Genomic DNA, 22,045 nt, shown 5'->3' on the forward strand with positions numbered 1-22,045 from the left:
TACAGCTTTCAGATGCCATGCACACGAAAGCATATACCTAGAACAAACTTAGTTGGTCTCTAAGGTGCTACTGGACTATTTTTTAATTTTTTATTTCGACTGCATCAGACCAACACGGCTACCTACCTGAATTTGTATTTAGTTAAAACAAAATAATTTTCCTCCCAGTAGTACCTTATAGACCAGGGCACTCTCAGACCCCCACTGAGAAAGAAAGGCCCAGAGATTCATCTCTACACACCCTCAAGACTGTGCTATTCTTAGGTATTTGAGCCCTTTTCCTGTTAGGTTCTTAATCACCCTACACTCTTCCTCCAAGCTCTCTGCATTACCCTCATTTTGGTGCTTCATCTAGCTTTCACAGGCCCTGCCCCAGACCAAACAAGCATCCAGTTCCCGGAGAGAGGCTGCGACCAACTCTCCTTGCTTTTCCTTTTCACAAATGGCCAGATTGCACTTAATTAACCATCTTTTTTATTGGCTAGTTTTACATGTTGGGAAAAGGGGAACACAGAGCTTCAAAATGAAGCACAAAACCATGTGATACTGGAGACTGCATGTGAAGACTTGGAACAAGAGTGATTATTTCCTGGTTTTTAATACATGATTGCTGTAAAATGGAGATGGGAAAAGTTTTCACAGGATAAAAATGAGACTACTGGCAAGGCCAAATCTATGTGTGTTTAAAAATGTAATATTTTGTGTTTTATTTTTATAAGTGGTCATATATGAATTTCACTTGCAAAAGAAAATATGGAAAGGGTGATGACAGCTTAATTATTTTGAATAACTTTTAGAACAGAGGATACAGTAACATAAATTAATCTGCAATAATATTGGTGGAGACAATTCCTTTCAGCAGTGTTTAGGTGATCATCACAGCATTTCTTGGTAATCATACTAAATGTATAGTAGCAGTTGTTTCAGAATCCAAAAGTATTGGCATGGCATAAGTGCTGTTTACATGTATTTTATAAATAGAGGGCTTAATTACCATTGTTGATGTTCCAGTGAGGGCCTTAAGTCCTCAATCAGTCCACTCATGGAACCAGAAAATTACTACTCTGGGAGTGTATACACAAACAATAACAGTGAAAAAGGTCACCACCAGTATCAATTCTTTTTTATTTAGCCAAGCTGAAATACGTTTGCAGAAGTCACTTGTTGTTAAACCATAATTGCTCCCTCAAGCTTAAGATGTGGTCTTCTTCACTGCCTTGTAAGGGCATTAAGACCTGCAAATGGAACCTGGTTAGTTAGATTTGCCATGGCCTGATGAATGTCAGCTTGTAGTAACATGGAGGTGGGCTTTTTCTCTGGTGCACCAATATTGTGTAATGCTCTGCCTGCTGAAATATGGGAGGCCCCATCGGCATTGGCAGTCTGATCGCCCTTGAAGATGCACCTCTTCAGACTAGCATTTCGTCCTACTAGATATTTAATTTTGGATGTTTTAATGTAGTTGTTTTACTGTGTGTGTTAATTATGGATACCTGTAGTTTTGTAATTGGCTTTATTCTTACTATTTTGCTGTTGGCTTTTATTTGTCTCTCATCTGCCTTGGTAGCTCTTCTTGAAATAAAATGCAATATATTGCGAATTCTTTTTACTACTAGCTACTTCTACTGATAGTACCGCAGCAACGTTGGGCTAAATCAGAGATAGCAAATATGATGACTTCCAGGTGTAGTTGGACTACAACTCCTGCCATCTTTGACCATTGGCACTGTTGGCTGGGGCTGCTGGGAGTTAAGAGTCAAATATCATCTGGAGGGCTTCAAGTTGGCTACCACTGTGCCAAACAGTATGCATGCTGGTTGATGAGAATGGTCTCAAGTATAAGCTTTGCATTATTGTCTGAAAAAGAGCTGAGCAAAGCAGAGGTAACCTGGAGCTGAGAGCAAATAGAAAAACAAGTCTTTTGTTTTTAACAAGACAGATGAAACCACAGGTGGAACATTGACAAATCCTGAGTGCTACTCTGTACTCAGCATAACTTATATCCTCATTATTGGCAGATTCCTGTGTGCATGCCACAATTCTGCAGGAGTGCAGAGAAAACACCAAATGTGGAAGTGGCCACAGAGCTCTTGCTTCCTGAGAAACTCTGCTTTTGCCTTTTAGTGGTGGTGGTTGTTAGAGAGGAGCCTTCAACCCTTATGACTGTGAATGTTGGCTTGAACACTTGTATGCAATGTTTTCTCCTTATGGAAGCCTTAAATGTGGTTAAATAAGATACTGGCAGTGGGGGGCAAGGCCCTGGATGTCTGTTTCAAGGAGAAACAGCATGATGTATGCACAGCCCTGCCTATCATTAAAAAGTTAGCAGCAGTCTATTCCAGGGCTGGGGAGCCTGGGCCCCCACAAATCTTACCGAACGCCAACTTTCAGTATGGCCAGTGGACAGGAATGATGGGAGCTGTACTTTCACCTTATCTGGAGGGCCACATGCTCCGCAGCCCTGGAATGGTTTCAGTCCATTCTCCACGCCCCCATGATTTCAGTGACGAAAGGACCCCCAAGGTAGCTTATAAATAGAACAAAGCATAAAACTATACTATATTGCCTGCATCATACTTGTCCAAATCATGAATCCCTCTTCAGTTTGTGCTGTGGATAAACAAACATTCCTCTGGTAAATATGCTTCAAGTCATGAGTTTCCTTGACAGGACTCCAAGGCAGTAGGAAGTTGTACAAATCCTGCCGACCTAGTTCTTTGTGTAACTTGGGGAGCTGCCATCCGCATTGTGTTTGTGACACAGGAGTGCTTCTGCCTGTCAATAGTTATGTCTAAAAACACAATGTTGAAAGAGTAATGTTAGCTGTGTTCAAGAAGGGTACATTGATTGACAGATGTTGCCAAAGGCAGAAGAAGCAGATGTTGCCAAGAGAGATGGGAGCGGCTTGGCAGCATCTACAGGGTGTGGGCCGACCCTTTCCAGTAGACACAGCAGTGAGTTCTGAGGAATCCAAAATGGATCAGGCCTGCAAGTATTTGGCTATTTAAAACAACCCGATGAACTTCAACTTTCCACCCAGAAGATTCTGTTCCTTCTCTCTGCCAATTCATTTCTCTCCCATTACTTTGAACCGCTAGCCTTTTAAAAAAGCCTTTTCCTGCCTTCCCACTCTTCTCTCTTTTGACATGCTGTGTTCCCAAACCCCAGCTGCGCCTCGTCTTATAGCTTTGCTGTTTATTTCTCCCCTCCAAGCCCAGATTGGAGCATCTCTGCGAATCACAGTTGACGATCCTTACTGCTAGAACAGTTAAGTCACTGGCAGAAGGACCTCTGCAACATTGCCACAGCTTATTCAGTTGCTGAACAGAGGTGCCAGTGGCATATAATATATGAAGCTACTTCCAGACCCGGGGTGCAGGATATGACTCTAGCCATGTTGTTACCATGTTGTTACCATGAAACATCAAGTAACATTTCTGGTGCTTTTTATATGGGCTTCCTTGCCAGTATTTGAAACTGGTATAAGCTAGTTGCCAAACAGCACCTTAAACCTAGGTTGCGCTTGCCACAGTGGAATGTCTTGTTTGTCAGGGGTTTGGAATACATGACCCTCGGGGTCTCTTCAAGCACTACAGTTCTACAATTCTATGATCTCAACTACATTGTTTGAATGTAGCTTTCCCTTACAACAAGTCTCTTGTCCCAGTAGTATGCAAGAAGAAGAAACACACAAAGTGGAAATGGCAGTGAACCATGGACAAAGGCAGAAGTTTTTAAACACTGGTTGCTGGGTTCCATTTGGGTGGCTTGTGGAAAGCAGTCATTCTCATTCTCATTCTCTCTTACTCACTCTCTCTCTCACACACACACACACACTCCTTGATGTGATGATGGAGGCAGTGTGCTTCTGAAATACCACTTGTTGGAAGCTGCAAGAGGGGAAAATGCTCTTGTGCTTAGGTCCTGCTTTCTGGGTTCCTACTAGTTGGCCGCTGGACTAGATGGGCCATTGGCCCAATTCAGCAGGTTCTCCTTATGTATATATCCTCACTTGTATTCTACAGATAATTGGGCCTGCTAGATCAGGCCACTGGCCCATCTAGTGGCTAGCTGCCATTGATAGCCAGATTCAGAAAGCATAAGGCTAATTCTCTTTTAAAGCCATCCAGGTTGGTGGCCATCACTCTTTCAGAGAACCGACATGAGGCTGGTTATGTTTCATACTAGCATAAAAACAATGAGATGTTAATTCTGTAACTCAGTTTAGTTGTTGTATATTATTGAAAAAGTTCAGAATATTATTTTAAAAAATGAAAGTACGTTGTGCCTTCTATTAGGCTGTTCTTGCCTCCTCAGGGAGTGCCTGTTGCCCAGGCTGGGCAACACTACTCTAGAAATTGTTCCTCCTCTTAAATGTTGTAATAGCTTTATGAATAGGCTTATTAGTAGCCTTTTGAAGTTAAATATTTCATTTGACTGAGTTGTGTATGTGTGTGTGTTTCATCACAATCTGATAGAAGTGGTGGTTAGTTACATCTGAATTTAAGTGCTTGCTGCAGTAGATTATTTTAGTGGGTCTGACTTCATCGTTGAAACAGATGGGTTGTGCAGCTGAGATGCTTGATGTATCTGGTACACTGAATCAATTGATTGCTGGCAATCTTGCTCATAATTCAGGTAGCAATATGTGATATTTTGGGAGTAGTTTTATTAATAACCACTTAGCTCTTTTTATAATACGACTTGAGTGTTCAGAGTATTGAATCATATTTACAGCCTTGTAAGGCAGGTGTGGGGGAACATTTGGCCCTCCTCATGTTTGCTGAACTGCAGCTCCCATCAGCCCCAGCAAGCATGGCTAATGGGTATTGTAGTTAAGCAATATCTGGAGAGCTGAAGAGCCCCCACACTTGTTGTAAGATAAGATCTATATTAACATAAACTGTTCATGATCAGACAAAAGAGAACCTAGATTTGTAGGGCTATTAATTAATAAATTAAATGCCTCCTGGAAAACCTCCAGAGCTGGCTCTTAATTTTATGTATTTATTTCAATAATTCATATCTTCCAAGAGAGTCTCAGGAGAGACATTCAAGGCAGCTTACATCCTTCATAAAACACAAAACAATACTTTTGCTGCAAGCATCATTTGAAAACTGCCTTTCAACTCCCTCATTAGTCACTTTTGTGCTGGCTGTTCTGTTCTCTTCATTATCTTCCATCTTGCCTTTCACTCTGCCAGTCTGAATGCCGCAGGAACTCCCTTCCAATTCTCCTCCCACCAAGCTCAGCACGCTGAGCCCTTAAAAATCACCCTCTATGCTCTTCCTCCACCTTCCAAACAGTTCACTTTATAGCAGCTCTCCTACACATCTCTTAACAATTCACTGTCTCTTGCTGCCAAATCATTCCTCACAGCGCTGCTGTGCCAATCCTCCCTAAAGTCCCACAAACCTCCCTCTCATCTCACTCAACCTTTCAGTGCTGTAGTCAAAACTCCTTCTGAAGTCAACAGCTCCTCCTCCTTATCAGTAGCATATTGAACCATCACATCATGGTTAATAGGTGCGGGCAGACCTGTTTTCCTTGAATTTCTCCAATCACCTATTATTATGTCAGTACATTGCCTTCCCATCATAAGCTACCCAAGGTAGCTAAGATTAAAATGAACTCTTTAAAGGTTATATATTAAACAATATTGATATAATGGTTAGTGTCAGACTAGGATCTGGGAGACCAGAGTTCGAATCCCCACTCAGCCATGAAGCTCGCAGGGTGACTTTGGGCCTCTCACCATGAACTCCTCCCAGGAGAAGTGGGATATACCGTAAATGTAGTATTAATAATTGTGTGTATGAAAAATTCCAGGGGGGTGGAAATAACAGATTGTTGTGAAATGGTGGCCACTTGGTCACATTTTGGATTAGCCCTAGGTGTGCACAGTAGTGCAAAGTTAACAAAATTGCATCTCAGTTTGAGGGGATATACTATCCTTCAGCAAAACAAAACAAAGCAAAAACAAGCACTTGCAGAATATTTGATTTTTAGAACCATTCTTGGCTCAGCTGGTGAATTTCCTTGTAATTGCCACATCACAGAGAATTCTTAGAGTAGAAATTCTGCAGAGAAGGGTGCACGTGACAAAGTGGAACTACCCCCCCCCCAAAAAATGATTTTGCATAGATTCTTCTCTCTCTCCTTTAAACAAAGGGGGGGGGAGGAATTGGAAGGTGAGCTCCTATTACAGAAGTGATGCTACAAATCCAGGGTATCTTGTACAACCCTTTCCCTCCCCAAGAGAAATCTCTGAACAGGACCCCAGAGGAAGCACGCCGAGCGGCTTGTAAGGCATTCCTGTTCAAAAGGCATAGCTGCTCAGTTTCTCCATGAGTAAAAGTCATCTGGGTAGCTTAAAGGAATTGCCTTACAAGGAAGATCTGAGCTGCTGTGAAATGCAAGCTATATTGGGTCGAAATAGTAACTGGAAAAAATTAGCTCAACCTTTCAAAAACTTGCTATGAGAACGGTGCCTACCCTCCTGCTCATCTTTCCTACACTGCTGCTTCTTTCAGGCTTTGCATATCTCTCTGCAGCCACTGCTCTGGCTTGCTGGTTATCCTCCCCACCACTCTGGTGGAGCTATTCCAGTGGGACCAGTGCCACACATAGAGACAATACCACAGGTAGAGCCATGTGCTTGACCATGGCAGGTGTGCTAGCATTGCTTTGCTTTTGAGTTTCTAGCACTGTGGCCTTCAGAGGCATGGCTGGTGTTGGCAAAGGACAGAGTGTCTATTAGTGGTGGCCCCTCACAATGGGATTCCTTCCCAAGGAAGTCCCAGTCGCCCGCTCCTTGCTGGCTTTTGCAAAGACAGCTGAAACCTTATTTCGGGCTGACTAAACAAATTTTATTACTTTAACAGGGATTATTATTTTGTTGATTTGGCATTTGTTGTTGGTTAAGCGCTCAAAATAGTTCTGAAACTTCATTATTTTGCCCTGAATGCAGTAACTCTGTATTGGAATTGCTAGCAATTGTCCACTCCTTGCAAACCACTGTTTTTCAACCCTTGGACACCTCCCACCACCCCCAGCCACCTTAGCCAATGGACAAAGAGGATGGGAGTTATAGTGCAGTATCATCTGGGGGCTCAAGGCTGAAGAACACTGTTGTAAACCACCTATGGAGCCTCCTCTAGCATTGAATGTCAGATTCAAGGGGTCCCCATCCCTTTTAAAGTGCAGCCATAAAGGCTACGTGTTTGAGGTTCTTTCTCCCTTCTAGACTAAAAACCTGTGGCGTTTTTCACGGTGAGAAAGATAAAACTAGCCATGTGGTCCTCATGGTACCTAGGAGGTTGGTATGGTGGCTCTGTCTTCAGGTGGTTGCTTGGAGGCAATAATTGCTCAATGAGAACACAAGGCAAATACACATGGTCTTAAATACTCATGCTTAACTTTATTTCCGCAGGATTAGTTCAGAACGCAGAAAGGAGAAATCCAGAGATGCAGCCAGGTGCAGGAGGAGTAAGGAATCGGAGGTGTTCTATGAACTGGCTCACCAGTTGCCTCTTCCCCACCATGTGAGCGCACATCTCGACAAAGCCTCAATTATGAGGCTAACAATCAGCTACCTGCGCATGAGAAAACTGCTTGATGCAGGTGAGATTTTACAGTTGAAGAAGGATGGAAGGGGGTCCTCAAGATGAGTGAAAAGTAGGGTTTGTAACAATTCGGTGAATCAGAAGTTTTAACTCTTGTGTTTGTGTTGCAACGATCTGAAATTGCATCATTTCCCAGCAACTTAATTTCACTCCCCACCCCATGCAGGTCAGGAAGGTCATTTCGTGAAATAATTGGAGGGGAAAACCCAAGAAGTATCTTTTTTCAGTGGTGGAGCTCAAAGTTTGCCATCCTCTCACCCTCAACCCCTGTGACATTGCTTTTGCTAGAGAATGTTACCTCCACAAAATGATGAGCTCTGGGAGAGATAACAGACTTGCTACATTTTGTTAAAGACTGTCAGCAACACAAGCTTTTTCGAGTTTTATTTGCATATACTGTATACCCTACTCAGTTAAATTGCCACTGTTTCCACAATATTTTCTCAGCTGCCTCTGCTATCTCTTAAAAGCCCATTTTATATATCTTTTATGTAACCTATTGTCACAGTGGCCTGGGTGGGCTACTTCAGAGTAACGACTCCACACAGCTCTGCATTTTATCCTTTTATTGGTGCTGTGTATTTACAGTGCTGAAAGCAGTGCTATTTACAGATAGTGGTACATGTTGTTAGTCTTCCGCAGAACCTCCGAATGACGATTCGCGCGTTTTCCTCCAGCAAAGTAATCTTGGCATACTGAATCTCCGCCCCCTGCGCTTTTTACGCAATTCCGGAGTAGCTGGGATCGGCCTCTTTCCCACCGTCTCCCTGCTTCCCTGTTCCTTTCCCCGGAGGTGCCCATGCTCCGCTAAGGTACTCGAGCTCCTGTTTCCACTTCCTGAATCACCACTCGAAGTCTCCCCCTCCCCACTGGGGGAGGAGCTGGTATTCAGGATGGGAGGGGGCTGCCGGTACCTCTTATCCCTCACATCCATAATACCTGGTTTATGTGGAGACAGACACTAAAAGGCCCAGGGCACGGTTTGAAGGCACATGGTGTTCTAAACTTACTGAAACTATGAAGTTTGCTCTTTGCCTGGATGGCACATAGTGTGAGTTGCTGATTTACCTGAGAGAGCCAAACAGGTGTGATCTCATCCACTTGTGAAAGTACGGTACTTAATAGGGAGAGGACTTTTCCCTGAGAAATTTGTGATGTTAAGATATGTGAGTAGCATAGGTCATAAGTACATATAATAATAATAATAATAATCTAATAATAAATAAATAAAATATAAACAACTGTCTTTCATTTCAAGAAGAAATATAGAGGTGATTCACAAACAAATAATTTTTTTTTATTTATACCCTACCCATCTCAGGTATAAAATCCAAGAAGCAAAATAATAATAATTAAACCAATTACAAAAAATAGAGCTACCTGTAATTAAAATACATAGTAAAACAAGTATAATAATAATAATAATAATAATAATAATAATAATAATAATAATAAATTTATACCCCGCCCATCTGGTTGAGTCTCTCCAGCCACTCTGGGCGGCTCCCAATTGAATATTAAAACAATACAGCATTAAATATTAAACGCTTCCCTAAACAGGGCTGCACCCATAATTAAATATTTAATTTAATTAAATAATTAAATATACAATGAACAAGCTATTTAAAACAGCAAAACAGTTAAAACAGTTAAACAACAATCGGATTGAGAGATTCAAATCTAGGGATCTGGGAAATTGAATGCACTGGCTTTGTCTCCCAAATCTTTGACCAGGCATTATCCTCAGTTTGGTATCCTCCTCCCAACGTTCCTTTAGACCAGGCATCCCCAAACTGCGGCCCTCCAGATGTTTTGGCCTACAACTCCCATGATCCCTAGTTAACAGGACCAGTGGTCAGGGATGATGGGAATTGTAGTCCAAAACATGTGGAGGGCCATAGTTTGGGGATGCCTGCTTTAGACCCTGTAGGTTTCCCATATCAAATTAAGTTGTTGATAGTGTACTCTTGCAGTCACATCCTTAGCATCAATATTGTATGTTCAGAGTCAAGGTTTTAGTGGCCTCTGAAATCTTAACATTTTGACTTTATAATGTATAATGAGCCTTCAGGCTTTTATGTAGGTTCTTCAACTTTCATCTTTGATTAGCACCAACTTTCCACCTTGAAAGTGTTATTATGACTGGTGTGTTTTAGCGATGATATGAATGAGTGCTGGTGGAATCAAACAGGAAATATGAACATGGGTGACCGACCAAATTTGTCTAGTGCCTAAGTGTCTGAAATCTAATGTGTAGATGCCTTAATGTCTAGGTGACCTGGAGGCAGAAGCTGAAATGGAGACTCAGCTGAATTGCTTTTACTTAAAAGCTCTTGACGGATTTGTCATGGTTCTCTCAGAGGATGGAGACATGATCTACATGTCTGAAAATGTGAACAAGTGCATGGGGCTCACACAGGTAGGAAGCCATCATCTCCTACCATCGCTTTAACTAAAATAAACTATTTTCCTACAATACAGCCACAGTCCCATTAACTTAAAAGTACTGAACCTGGGTTGTGTCCGGTGTTTTGTCTATGGAAAACACACTATAAGATTCAACTTTTTCTCTTGCAGTTCGAGTTGACCGGACACAGCGTGTTTGATTTCACTCATCCGTGTGACCAGGAAGAGCTGAGAGAAATGCTCACCCACCGGAATGGTAAAACAGTGATGTTCAGGCTTTTAACTTCAGGTCGCATGCCTCATCTGATTGCTTGCTACTGATTATGCTTGATTGATTTAAGGAACAGCCTAACCCAGGGTACCTAAATTAAGTGAAACACCCAGGGCTGCTTTTCAAAAGTTATGAAAAGTTTTTGCATTGCAGAGTTTGTTATGTTGTACTTTTCTGACTGTTGTAAGCTTCCTTGCAAGGGTTTGAACCTTAAAAGTTGGGAGTTATGCAAATAAAAATACAGATTTTAATATATTGAGTAGAAATTGTGATTCAGTAAATGCGTTTACCCAGCAAAGGAACCTCTTTGTGGGTCCAGAGCCCCTGCCTCCTTTGCATATATGGTAATATGTGACTTGAGCAACCCTCACATAGATCTAGACATGCCTGGGCTGTACTTGTGCAAAATCCTCCCTTTTGAGGGCCTGGGGAGCCAGCCACTTGTAAAATGAGTAGTGCTATACACTCATAGAACCAACCCTTCCCATGCCACTGATTGAGGAGTTTATATGAATCAAATCTATGTGTCTGTGGCCCCCACACACATGTATGATCTTCAGGCAGGAGAGAATGTGAACCAGTCCTGAGGATGTAAAATACTTAGCAATACTTGGTCTTTTGACCCTCAAGTGCCACTGTTTCATAAAGTGAAAAGTTTCGGATGTGGAGCAACCATGGTTACATCAGCACAACGAGGGATAAATTGTGCCTTTTGACATGAAGTGCCATAGCACAGTGGTCCTCAACCTTGGGCCTCCAGATGTTTTGAGACTACCATTCCCATCATCCCTGACCACTGGTCCTGCTAGCTAGGGATCATGGGAGTTGTAGGCCAAAAACATCTGGAGGCCCAAGGTTGAGGACCACTGCCATAGCATACTCTGCTGTGGCTCCACCCCACAGGGAAATTTTACTTGGAACAGTGGGATTACAACTTACACATTGCAAGTGTCGCTTCATGCCATGGGAAGCTCTGAGCAAAAATGAGTACCCTTTACTGTTTTTCTCATCTGCAAAACAGTTCATCTATCTTAATGATAGGATCTGTTTTCTGCATGTGCTTGAGAAGTACATTTAAGTACCTCTTGAAGATAAACTAAATCTGGTTTGACCTGCCTCGGGATTTGTTTGTTTGCCTTTAATTAAAAGTGGGGAGAGGCATTCTAAAACACAGCCCTGATACTATTCTGTTAATCCACCCACTTCTAAGTTGTTGTCCTCTAGGCCTTTTAAATTTTCATCTACACTGAGCACCTGTCTCCCACAATATTGACTACTTCTGCATTAATTGCTGCATTTCCTGAAACTGACATAGCAATAGCCAGCATTGTAACAGCCACACTGGTTGGGCTGTTTGCATCCATTATGACAGTGGCCACATCTGGATGTTTGGGCTGCTGAATAGGATACAGTGGTGCTGAGGCTCTCCTTTCCCTGCCATGTTCTCAACTCCAGCAGTTTCTACAGCATTCAACACCCTTTGAAATGCTTTAAACTCTGCTGGAAAAGAAACCGTAAAAGTACTTTTGCTGCATTAAGACTGTATTTCAGTTGTTGCCTTCTGGACTCAATATTGTATAAAGTAGTGTATAATACTGATCTTAAACACTTTTGCATTAGGTTCTGTGAAAAAGGGGAAGGAACATAACACGGAGCGCAGCTTTTTCCTCAGAATGAAGTGTACATTAACCAGCCGAGGAAGAACTGTCAATATAAAGTCTGCCACATGGAAGGTAATCATACATGTGCTCTCAGAGCAACAGACTTTGAAGTTAGAATGGCTGGTGTCAAGATTTACAGTAGACCCACAGCTTACACACATGTGTACATGTTTAGCTGTACACACTTGGCAAAAAAAATTCAAAAAATTTTTTAAAGGAGGACGGCATCTGGGTGGGAAAGACTTTAGCAATCCCACCAGCCATTGCACCCAATGTTTTTTTTTTGCAGTCTGTGAGCCTTTGAGGAGCATCAAAGTAATGCTTGAATTAGCAATGGCTTTTGCTGCAAATTAGATACATAAGCTTGCTGCCTTTTGATGTTCCTCGGGTAATTAGAGTCGGTAGCTAAAGTTCAATTGCCGAATGGTGAAGCTCCTTGTCATACAATACCCCTTTCAACTTGTGTTGATTCCCTCCATTACTTTGTCCTATATGGTATTCCTTTTTGCCTCAAGCAGTAACCAAGCTCCCCTTTTCACCCCAACACCCAGGTACTTCATTGCACGGGGCATATTCGCGTCTATGACAATTGCAACAACCAGACAGTGTGTGGATATAAAAAGCCCCCCATGACGTGTTTGGTGTTAATCTGTGAACCCATCCCCCATCCATCAAATATTGAAGTCCCCTTGGACAGCAAGACGTTCCTCAGCCGCCACTGCCTTGACATGAAATTTTCATACTGTGATGAAAGGTAAAAGCTCTGACTGAAAGTAAGTGGTGCCTGGCTTTTCCCGTGAATGGTGGTAGGTGGACCTGCATGTTGTTACTAGCCTTGTCTGTTTCCTTGACACTTTATTTGGCAAGAGTTAAACACGTAGGTCCTTGGGTTTTGCAACTCCAGAATCTGAAAACCAATGATGCAAAATGCTTTCCAGAGAAATTACGTGATGTACGTTCCATTTCAATAAAAAAAATATCCTTCCAGTAGCACCTTAGAGACCAACTAAGTTTGTCATTGGTAGGAGCTTTCGTGTGCATGCACACTTCTTCAGCTACACAGTTCCATTTTAAGTTATGCTTACCCGTTTCATAAGCTTATAACCAAAATCAAGGTGTTTTTTTAAAAAAAAATTATTGAGGCAATAATGCCACCCAGGCAATAATGCCACTGCCACCCAGTGGCCAAAAGAATTAAATACTTTATGCTAGCCAGTAACTAAAGCATGGTCCTTCTAAACATTCAGCTTGGAGCAGAAGTGATTCTCACCATGAACACTAAGGGCATTTTATGTAGTTTCTGTTACACCTTTATGTAAAACATTTTCATCCCATGATTTTATGCCCTGGATGCACCTTATCTAAAACTCAAAAGAAACAAAACCCTCACCAAGAGTCCGAATATGATGCATGGCAATGGCAGCTATTATTGGAACTGGTGTCAAGCTGAAATTGGTGGCATGAATTGGACTTAAAAGTTGTACTTGAATTCACAGTACTGAAGCAGCTGGCTTCTGTGTTAAATTACTGCTAGTTGTGATACGGAGGCATATATCTACCATGATAAAAAGCAAAATGTAGGAGGGAGACATGCCTATGTATTGGCTGTATCATTGCATTTGTGGAATGACTTCAGTGGAACCTCCCTTCTCCATGTGTCACCTGCCCCAAAATTTGCTCTGGAAGGTTGAAGGGACACCGCCCCCCCCAAATATTTTTTGGGTAAGGGGAGCAGAGGGTGGGGAAGTTCTGTTGCACTTGCAGAAGTCATTTTGCACAAGCAACAATTTAGTTGGATACAGCCTGAAAAGGGCATGATGAGAATCTTGGAGGGCCTTGGTTATCAGTGTCTTGATTAGATTAGGGGAGTGACTTCCCCATTTTTTGAAAAATGAGTTATTTACAGGGAACACACAGGCTGGCTCTAGACAAGGCATCCCCAAACTTCGGCCCTCCATATGTTTTGGACTACAATTCCCATCATCCCTGACCACTGGTCCTGTTAGCTAGGGATCATTGGAGTTGTAGGCCAAAACATCTGGAGGGCCGCAGTTTGGGGATGCCTGATCTAGACACATCAAAGAAGCGTTTCAGTTTAACGCACTGTAAATTTAAAGAGGGAAAACGGGTAGAGAAAAATAGGACTCCAAGTCACCATCTGGTGGCACAAAGTTATATTGCACATGCAACACATATAAATCACTTTTTCTTTACCAGTCTAGCTGAGGCCTAATTTAATATGGGAAGTGATAATAATTCATACGGCTGTTCCGAAAAGCCACAAGCAACTTATTTGCTAATGCAGCTAACCAAGTGGTTTGTGTTTGTTTCAGTAGCTTGCAGCCTGGGTGTGGTTTTCCTTGAAGTCACCTGCCCTTATTAAAAAACAAAATACCTGACCTTAAATAAAGTTTTATCTGCACTGCAATATGTAGAAATATTACTGAATTAACATCCTTTTCCCTTTTGTATCAAGGATTACGGAACTGATGGGATACAACCCCGATGAGCTCCTGGGTCGCTCCATATATGAATATTATCACGCCCTGGACTCTGATCATCTGACCAAAACACATAATGACAGTAAGTGGTGTGTGTGTTTGTGTGTGTGTGTGTGTGTGTGTGTGTGTGTGTGTGTGTGGTTTTATAAATGAGATAGTTAAAGGCTGAAGTACACTCTCTGTTGCTTACTTCTAGCTATCATGCGTCATAGTGCCAGCAACATTCTAAAGGCTATGGATTGTTTCACTGTTAACCATTTTAGACATTGCCTAACAATGTAAATCAGGGGTAGGCAACCTAAGGCCCGTGGGCCGGATGCGGCCCAATCGCCTTGTAATCCGGCCCGCGAACAGTCCGGGAATCAGCGTGTTTTTACATGAGTAGAATGTGTCCTTTTATTTAAAATGCATCTCTGGGTTATTTGTGGGGCATAGGAATTTGTTCATTCCCCCCCCCCCCAAAAAATAGTCCGGCCGACCACATGGTCTGAGGGACAGTGGACCGGCCTCCTGCTGAAAAAGGTCGCTGACCCCTGATGTAAATAATGTGTGTTTCTTTCTGCTTCCAGTGTTCGCTAAAGGACAGGTGACCACCGGGCAGTACAGAATGCTTGCCAAACATGGGGGCTATGTTTGGCTTGAGACTCAAGCAACCGTCATATACAACAATAAGAATTCTCAGCCACAGTGTATAGTGTGTGTGAATTATGTCTTGAGGTGAGCTTTCTGTGTTACCTGTGGGTATTTAGGGGTGGGTGTTTTTCAATGCCAGAGATCAGTCTAGTGACACCAGTACTGTATGCCTAAACAGCCTGGCTATCTATCTATCTATCTGTCTGTCTGTCTGTCTGTCTGTCTATCTATCTATCTGTCATCTATGTAGTTCATTGTATTTACACACACTCTCTCTCTCTCTCTCTCTCTCTCTCTCTCCCTCTCTCTCTCTCTCCCTCTCTCTCTCTCTCATGCAATACTGTTGCCTTTGCTAGCAAAACATATTTCCTTTCATTTTAAGGGAAGCTATGAAAACCTGAATGCATAATTCATATAACCCAATGTGTATGTGTGTTTTCATATTATGCTGTCAGAGATGCCCAAGGAACTTGCTAACAAGACTAACTAGAAAATGGTTACATCGGAGTCGCACCATAGCTCCTTTATTCCTATAGATTGCCTCATTCTATATTTTGGGGGGGGGCAGTTAAAGCGTGTACACACACACACACACACACACACACACACACACACACGTAATATTCACACAATGTACATACATTTTTATAGCTTGGATTGTGCCTGAATTGTGCTGCATATATATTAAAAATGAAAAACACCAGTAGACACCTGTATATGTAAATGCACCCTAGTCTGCTTGTGTGTGTGCAGTCCAGTCCGTCATGCAGACTCCCACAGGGCATATTAACCCCATTAATACAAATAGCAGAACTGCCATTGCAGGGAACATGCCTGGGTTAAATGTGTGCACATGCCACCTACACGATCTATCTGCCTTGCAATTTAATCATTCTCTGGGACACAAGTACCGTGCAGCATTCAGAGATGGAACGCTGAATGGACCCACCAGTACCTTCTATTGCCTTACATCGTTGTGTATGTTAACACCCATGTGCATATATATTGCGTGCATGTGTTGGGGACGGGGAAGGGTAAATGAGGCTCAATTGAGCCATGGAGGGCAATGTTCTGTGAACAGCCACTGCGCCTGTGGTGAGACCTCATAGTGCGTGCTCTTAGTATATAGTGCACTAAAAGAACAATCTATAGAAGGATGCAATTAAACATCTATATTCATTAACAGTACCAGATATCTGTCACATCATATTTGCCTCTTCATTAGGGCTTTTCCAAACAAGTAGAAAGTTGGTTTTTTTAATAAAAAAATTCTATAGGACTCTATGTTCTATACCTTAAAGGTTGTAGACTACAAATATCTTCCTATCTTATATTGCTTGAAATACATAAAACAAAATATATAGGGAGAAGCAGCTTATCAACTTTGTAGATGACTACAGTGTTACGGCTTCCATCAAGAGAACGTATCTTGGATAAATTAATGTGGCCTGAGATGTTACGCTTTGCATACTAATCTCTATTTTGTCTGCATCCTTCAGATTTGTTCTCATATTGCACTAATCCGGAAAGCCTCTTGCCAGGCTACTAATGAACATGTCCACCCCAGTCTCACGAGTTTGCTAACCACTGAGTTCAGGCTAATTCCCAAGTAAGTGTTGCAGTGGTTTTAGAGTATTGTTCTGGGTTCCTCAATGAGAGGATGAGTAGCAGGAGATCAGTTTCCTGGAAAAGCAGCTTGCCCGCTACTTGCAATCCTTCCCTGCAGTGTGCAGCCATAGGGGGAAGTGTTGGATGTGTTCTATAGGTAGGTGTGGTCAGTTCAGCATATGGACTGAGTTAACACCGTAAAGTTCTCTGCAACAAGCAAGGGTCCTGTGGCAGTCGCTCAGGGATTCATCGGCAGGAAAGGGATAGAAAGTGTTGGATGCCACTAAAGTAACAAACTGGGGAATCAAAGGCTACAAGGTGCTCTCTAACATTCCTCCTCTTCTCTTCTGCAGTGGCATTGTTCAGGGCGATTTGATTTTTTCACTCCAGCAAACCGAGCGCATGTTGAAACCAGTGGATTCCCCTGAGGTGGGAATGATCAAAATACTGGACAAGACTGAACTGGAAGACAGCAACAGCCTCTATGAGAAGCTTAAGAAGGAGCCAGATGCATTAACCTACCTTGCTCCAGCAGCTGGAGACACCATAATAGCGTTGGATTTCAGCAATGATGGTGGGTGGGTGTTTAATTCAGGCAGCCTTCTGACAGGCAGAGTTGCCTATGAAGTACATTAAAAGCAAGCGGCATGTTTTGCCGGATGCCCTCAGGGTGTCGCAAGTGTAAAATGTGCTGGGTTTTTAATGAGGCCCTTTAAGGTGGGACACAACACTTAGGGTGATGGCTTTTCTTTAATTTTTGTAGAGTCTGATGAGCAGCAGTTTGATGACGTTCCCTTGTATAACGATGTAATGCTCCCCTCATCCAGCGAGAAATTGCAGAGTATAAATTTGGCTATTTCCCCTCCGCCTGCTTCTGAAGCTACAAAGCCACTTCGTAGCAATGCGGACCCAGCACTCAATAGAGAGGTGGTGTCCAAGCTGGAGCCCAGCACAGAGCCCTTGGATCTTGCTTTCTCCATCCGCCGGATGCAAGAAAAACCAGATACTCCTTCTGATGGAAGCCCCAGCCAAAGCCCACCTGAGGTTAGTCATCTGATAATCTGCTGCAGATCTGTAATTTTTAACTGAATCTCTGTTTTTGACCTGTAAATAAAATATCTCTATTTTCAATGTCAAATTTGTCAGCTTTGTATCCCGCCCTTCTTCCAAGACGCTTGGGGGCAGCATACATTTCACTATCAGCTTAAAACAATCCAGTCAGCATAACGTGATCCAACACCAAATAATGCAACAGGAGAGCTAGATAAGTCAAGCTCCTTTTGGATCATAGAAAGCTGATTTGTGTTGCTCCATCTAGCTCAGTATTGTCTACTCTTGACTGGTAGCTGCATTCCCAGGATTTCAGACAGGTCTCTTACTCAGCCCTACCTTGAAATGCTGAGGATTGAACCTTGCAGAACAGCTCCTCTTGCTTCACTTGACTCATAGCAGATGGTGGCTTAAGCCAAGCATTTTGAGCTGCACAGAATTCTGCCCTCTGACAACTTGCAACCCTTCTTTACTGATGAGCAAAGGAAAGGATTACTAGATTGAGGAGAAGATTTTAGAAAGGTGATTTTTAGTGAGGGCGAGGGGGGTGTCCCTTGAATTTGGGGATATATTTATGACATTAAATATGTGTGAGCTGCAACAGCCACGGGCTGCGTGTTCCTGGAATCTTGAAGAATCCTGATTACGGAAGCTCTAATGCATTGTGGGGAAATCTTTGAACATACAGTGGTACCTCTACTTACGAATGTAATGCGTTCTGAACGCATATTCATAAGTCAAAAAAAAATTGTAAGTCGAATCCCATAAGAATGCATTGGGAGAAAAAATTCGTAAGTTGAAGCAACCCTATCTAAAAATCCGTAAGTAGAAAAAATCCTATCTAAACCGCATCCAAGATGGCGGACGGAGCTCCATTCGTAAGTAGAAACATTAGTAAGTAGAGTTATTCCTAAGTATAGGTACCACTGTAGACCACTTTTAAAATTGGGTGAGGGAAATGCACAGTTTGTTGAATAGAGGTGTGGATTGTCTTTACAGCCCCGTAGTCCTCCTAATGACTATTGCTTCAATGTGGACAGCGAGATTGACAGCGAGTTCAAGTTGGAGCTGGTGGAAAAGCTATTTGCAATAGACCCAGAGTCCAAAAACCCATATTCTATGCAGGTGAGGAAACACTCACTTTCTAGGCCTCCGTTGTGGCCTAAATTCAGATTTTCTTAGGCCTCCGTTGTGGCCGCATTCAGTTTTTTTAAATGTTTACTAATAGTGTGCAGTGTTAGCCGGCAATGTTTTTATAGAACTTGTGTGACCTGGAAGCTGGAAGGCTCAATTCAACCTGGGATGAGGAATGAAACACAAGAATTGTGTACATAGCCGCGTTGCTCACTGTGTCCGTTCATTTAAATGGGGCTCTCAACATTTGGAAATGGCAGGAGGTTTGGAAAGCAGCAATTTTTGGTAGATGGGAGCCCTAAAGATGGCTCGACCATCACTGCAGTCTCGATTTCCCTGTCAAAAGATGCAATTACACTTTCTTGTGCTGACATTTCAGGAAACTGATTTAGACCTGGAAATGTTGGCGCCCTACATACCCATGGACGATGACTTCCAGCTGCGTTCCTTTGACCAGCTTTCTCCGCTGGAGAACAATTCGGCAAGCCCTCCTTCCAAAGTGGGCACCGTCACGGGATTTCAGCCTGCCGCAGACAAGAAACTACCTGTGACAATCAAACATGAGGATGAATCGACAACACTGATTGCTCCTGTTCACATCGTCATAGAAGCCGAGAGTGCCCCAGCATCACCCTATGCCGAGAATCTCAGTCGAACAACGTCTCCAGTCAGAGAAGGAAAAGGCACGACAGAGCAGGAAGAGAAGCCGAGTCCAGGAGTGCCAAACTTGTTAACAGTCACGCTGGGTAAAAGGTAGTTTAAATATATATAAAATATAATATAATATATAATAATATGTTGCCCACTTGATCTTAAAACCAGTCACGTAGCTCAGTCGGTAGAGCAGGACACTCTTAATCTCAGGGTCGTGGGTTCCCGTGTTGCTGCAGGGAGTTGTGTACTTTTATCACAGTTGACTTGATACCTATTGATTCTTTTACCAAAAAGATATCGCTAGGTTTCAGCCAAATACTGTCCTATAACACAATTCCAGGTTTAGGCTTCAGGTTATCAGTCTCTGCCTGGATAGTTTTGATCGTGACTAAAACTTTGTATGGTTTGCTTGAAAAAGACTGAGTGTGTGCTATCTTCTTGGCAACACTTATTGCTGCTGGTAATGCTGCCTCGGACAGAGTTTCAATAACTCTTCTCTAGGTGCCAAACGTCTACACAGGAACCCTGAAACTGGTTGCAAGTTAGAGCCAACACAGAAAAGCAGGAATTTTGTATGATGTCTTCATTGCCAGATTGTTTCTCCCCTCCACCCCCAATGTGCTGATTGTTTCATATGCATTGGGAATATTCTACATGGGGGAACTTGCAAACCTTTGATTGCACCACTTTCTTGGCACCAGTCTGTCTCAGAAGTTGCTTCAGTCTTACTGAGGTGCAGTTAACCTCATACCCCATCCTGTTGTTGACTGACCACTGCTGCCCCAAACATTTGAACATATCCTAAAAGCTGTTCTTATTCTCTGAAATATGGTCTTCAGGTTTCTCTGAAGACTGTCTCTTCTTTTGTGTTGTACGACACACATCAGTGTTCTGTGAACCCGAGCCCCTTGGAACTCACATTTTTACAAGCAAGAGAGCATTGTGGAACTTACTTTTTCCCCTTTAAAGCCATGACACACATGCGGTTGGTTTTAACCCAGGACATTTGTCTGGAGGGGAGTGGGAATTAACCTTCTGAACTTGTTATTTTCAGTAGATCAACTGCTGCAGCAAATGAAGAAATTAATCCAAAGTTAATAGCTCTGCATAATAGTCATAGGAAACGGAAAATGGAACAGGATGGCTTGCTTTTCCAAGCAGTGGGCATTGTAAGTTTTTAAATATACAGTCCCTCCCTTAAAAAACAACAACACAAGGTTGTTGCTTTTTTTAAAAAAAAAAAAGCTTAAATTTTCTGGGGTGGTAACTTAAATCAAGTTGTACCCATGTGGTCATGGTTCTGTCCTTCATATCAGGTGATGGTACAGTTGTTTGAACTTTTAAAAATAACCCTATTCAACACCACTGAACCATAGGCATTTCTTTTTAACTTGAGTTCTCTTGCCTCAAGACCCTGCAACGTATCTGGCAGAACTAGGTTTGGTGGGCTTGCACTTTCTGCTCTTCATACCCCATTGGTCCATTAGCTGGCGCTGATCTTTGTAGCCTGGTACACTTGCTTGCTGTGCCACTTGAACCATACACTTAGGGTGACCAGAATTTATAAAGACAAACCCACATCTTAGTTACTACAGTTCAGAAATTCTAGCATCAAACCCTTACAGTTTACCAGCAAGTCTGCACAAAACCATGGCCCAAGGAGTCCAGTTAGTCCCATTTTTAAAGTGAGGAAGACTGGCAGGTGCGAGTGAATAGCCGAATGCAAACATTTTACAACATGGCAGAGAATTCTCATTTTTGCACTTTTTGTTCACAATATTAGCCAAAAGTCTTGTTTGTACAGTTGGGGTAGGTATGCTGCCTGCCTGATCCTATGCATTTCACATGTGAGGGAGTCCTAAGTCAATGTGCATAGGATTGTAGCCATGAGCCTCGGAGATAAACAATTTTGAGATTTAGAGATAAACAATAAATTTTATAGGTGGTGGATCTGGCAGCAACTATTCCAAGGTTGTGTACAGTTGGCGGCCTTTACCTGCCGCCACCAAAGCCTCATCAAAATAAACAGGATGTCCCTTTGCACAGTTTATTGTTCCTAAACTTTTATATTCAGATTTCCCCCTGCAAAATACTGTTTTTTTTAAAAAAGGACCATTTTTGCACAGCAGCTGGTTAACTCGGTAGTATGTCTGTATGGGATCTCTGTAGTTATATTAATTGGACTTCTCTCTTTCTCCCTCTCCCTCTCCCTCCCTCCCCCCCCCCCAATCTGTGTGTTTTAAGGGCACATTACTGACGCAGTCAAGAAGTCCTGGGGAAAATGTGTCCCTGGCTTGGAAACGCGTAAAAGGATGTAAATCTAATGGGCAGAATGAGGTGTCGGAGAAGACAGTCATTTTAATACCATCAGGTCAGTGGCTGTTCATGGAGCAAGACCAAGTCAGGTGCTCTCTCTTTTTTCCTCTGTCATTGTTAACCTGGAGATGTGTGACACCCCCCCCCCACACTACTACTACTACTACTACAAATAATAATAATAC

At 42.5% G+C, this 22,045-nt stretch overlaps 1 protein-coding gene across 2 annotated transcripts in view; it reads left to right on the forward strand.

The window, feature by feature from the left end:
- The window catches only part of HIF1A (hypoxia inducible factor 1 subunit alpha), a 38,110-nt gene that overhangs the window by 13,288 nt on the left and 2,777 nt on the right, over positions 1-22,045 (forward strand). Inside the window, exons 2-14 of one of the 2 annotated variants that reach the window (XM_035104333.2) lie at positions 7,434-7,624; positions 9,900-10,045; positions 10,204-10,288; positions 11,924-12,036; positions 12,516-12,718; positions 14,441-14,547; positions 15,035-15,182; positions 17,060-17,280; positions 17,470-17,750; positions 18,756-18,881; positions 19,270-19,643; positions 20,602-20,713; positions 21,789-21,915. In XM_035104333.2, the coding sequence (XP_034960224.1) occupies positions 7,434-7,624; positions 9,900-10,045; positions 10,204-10,288; positions 11,924-12,036; positions 12,516-12,718; positions 14,441-14,547; positions 15,035-15,182; positions 17,060-17,280; positions 17,470-17,750; positions 18,756-18,881; positions 19,270-19,643; positions 20,602-20,713; positions 21,789-21,915 (2,234 nt within the window). Of the gene's footprint in view, positions 1-7,433; positions 7,625-9,899; positions 10,046-10,203; positions 10,289-11,923; positions 12,037-12,515; positions 12,719-14,440; positions 14,548-15,034; positions 15,183-17,059; positions 17,281-17,469; positions 17,751-18,755; positions 18,882-19,269; positions 19,644-20,598; positions 20,714-21,788; positions 21,916-22,045 lie in introns of both variants that reach the window. The other variant, XM_035104323.2, reaches the window with a different exon arrangement.

The sequence above is a fragment of the Zootoca vivipara genome, chromosome 1, assembly GCF_963506605.1.
Source record: "Zootoca vivipara chromosome 1, rZooViv1.1, whole genome shotgun sequence".
Lineage (NCBI taxonomy): Eukaryota > Metazoa > Chordata > Lepidosauria > Squamata > Lacertidae > Zootoca > Zootoca vivipara.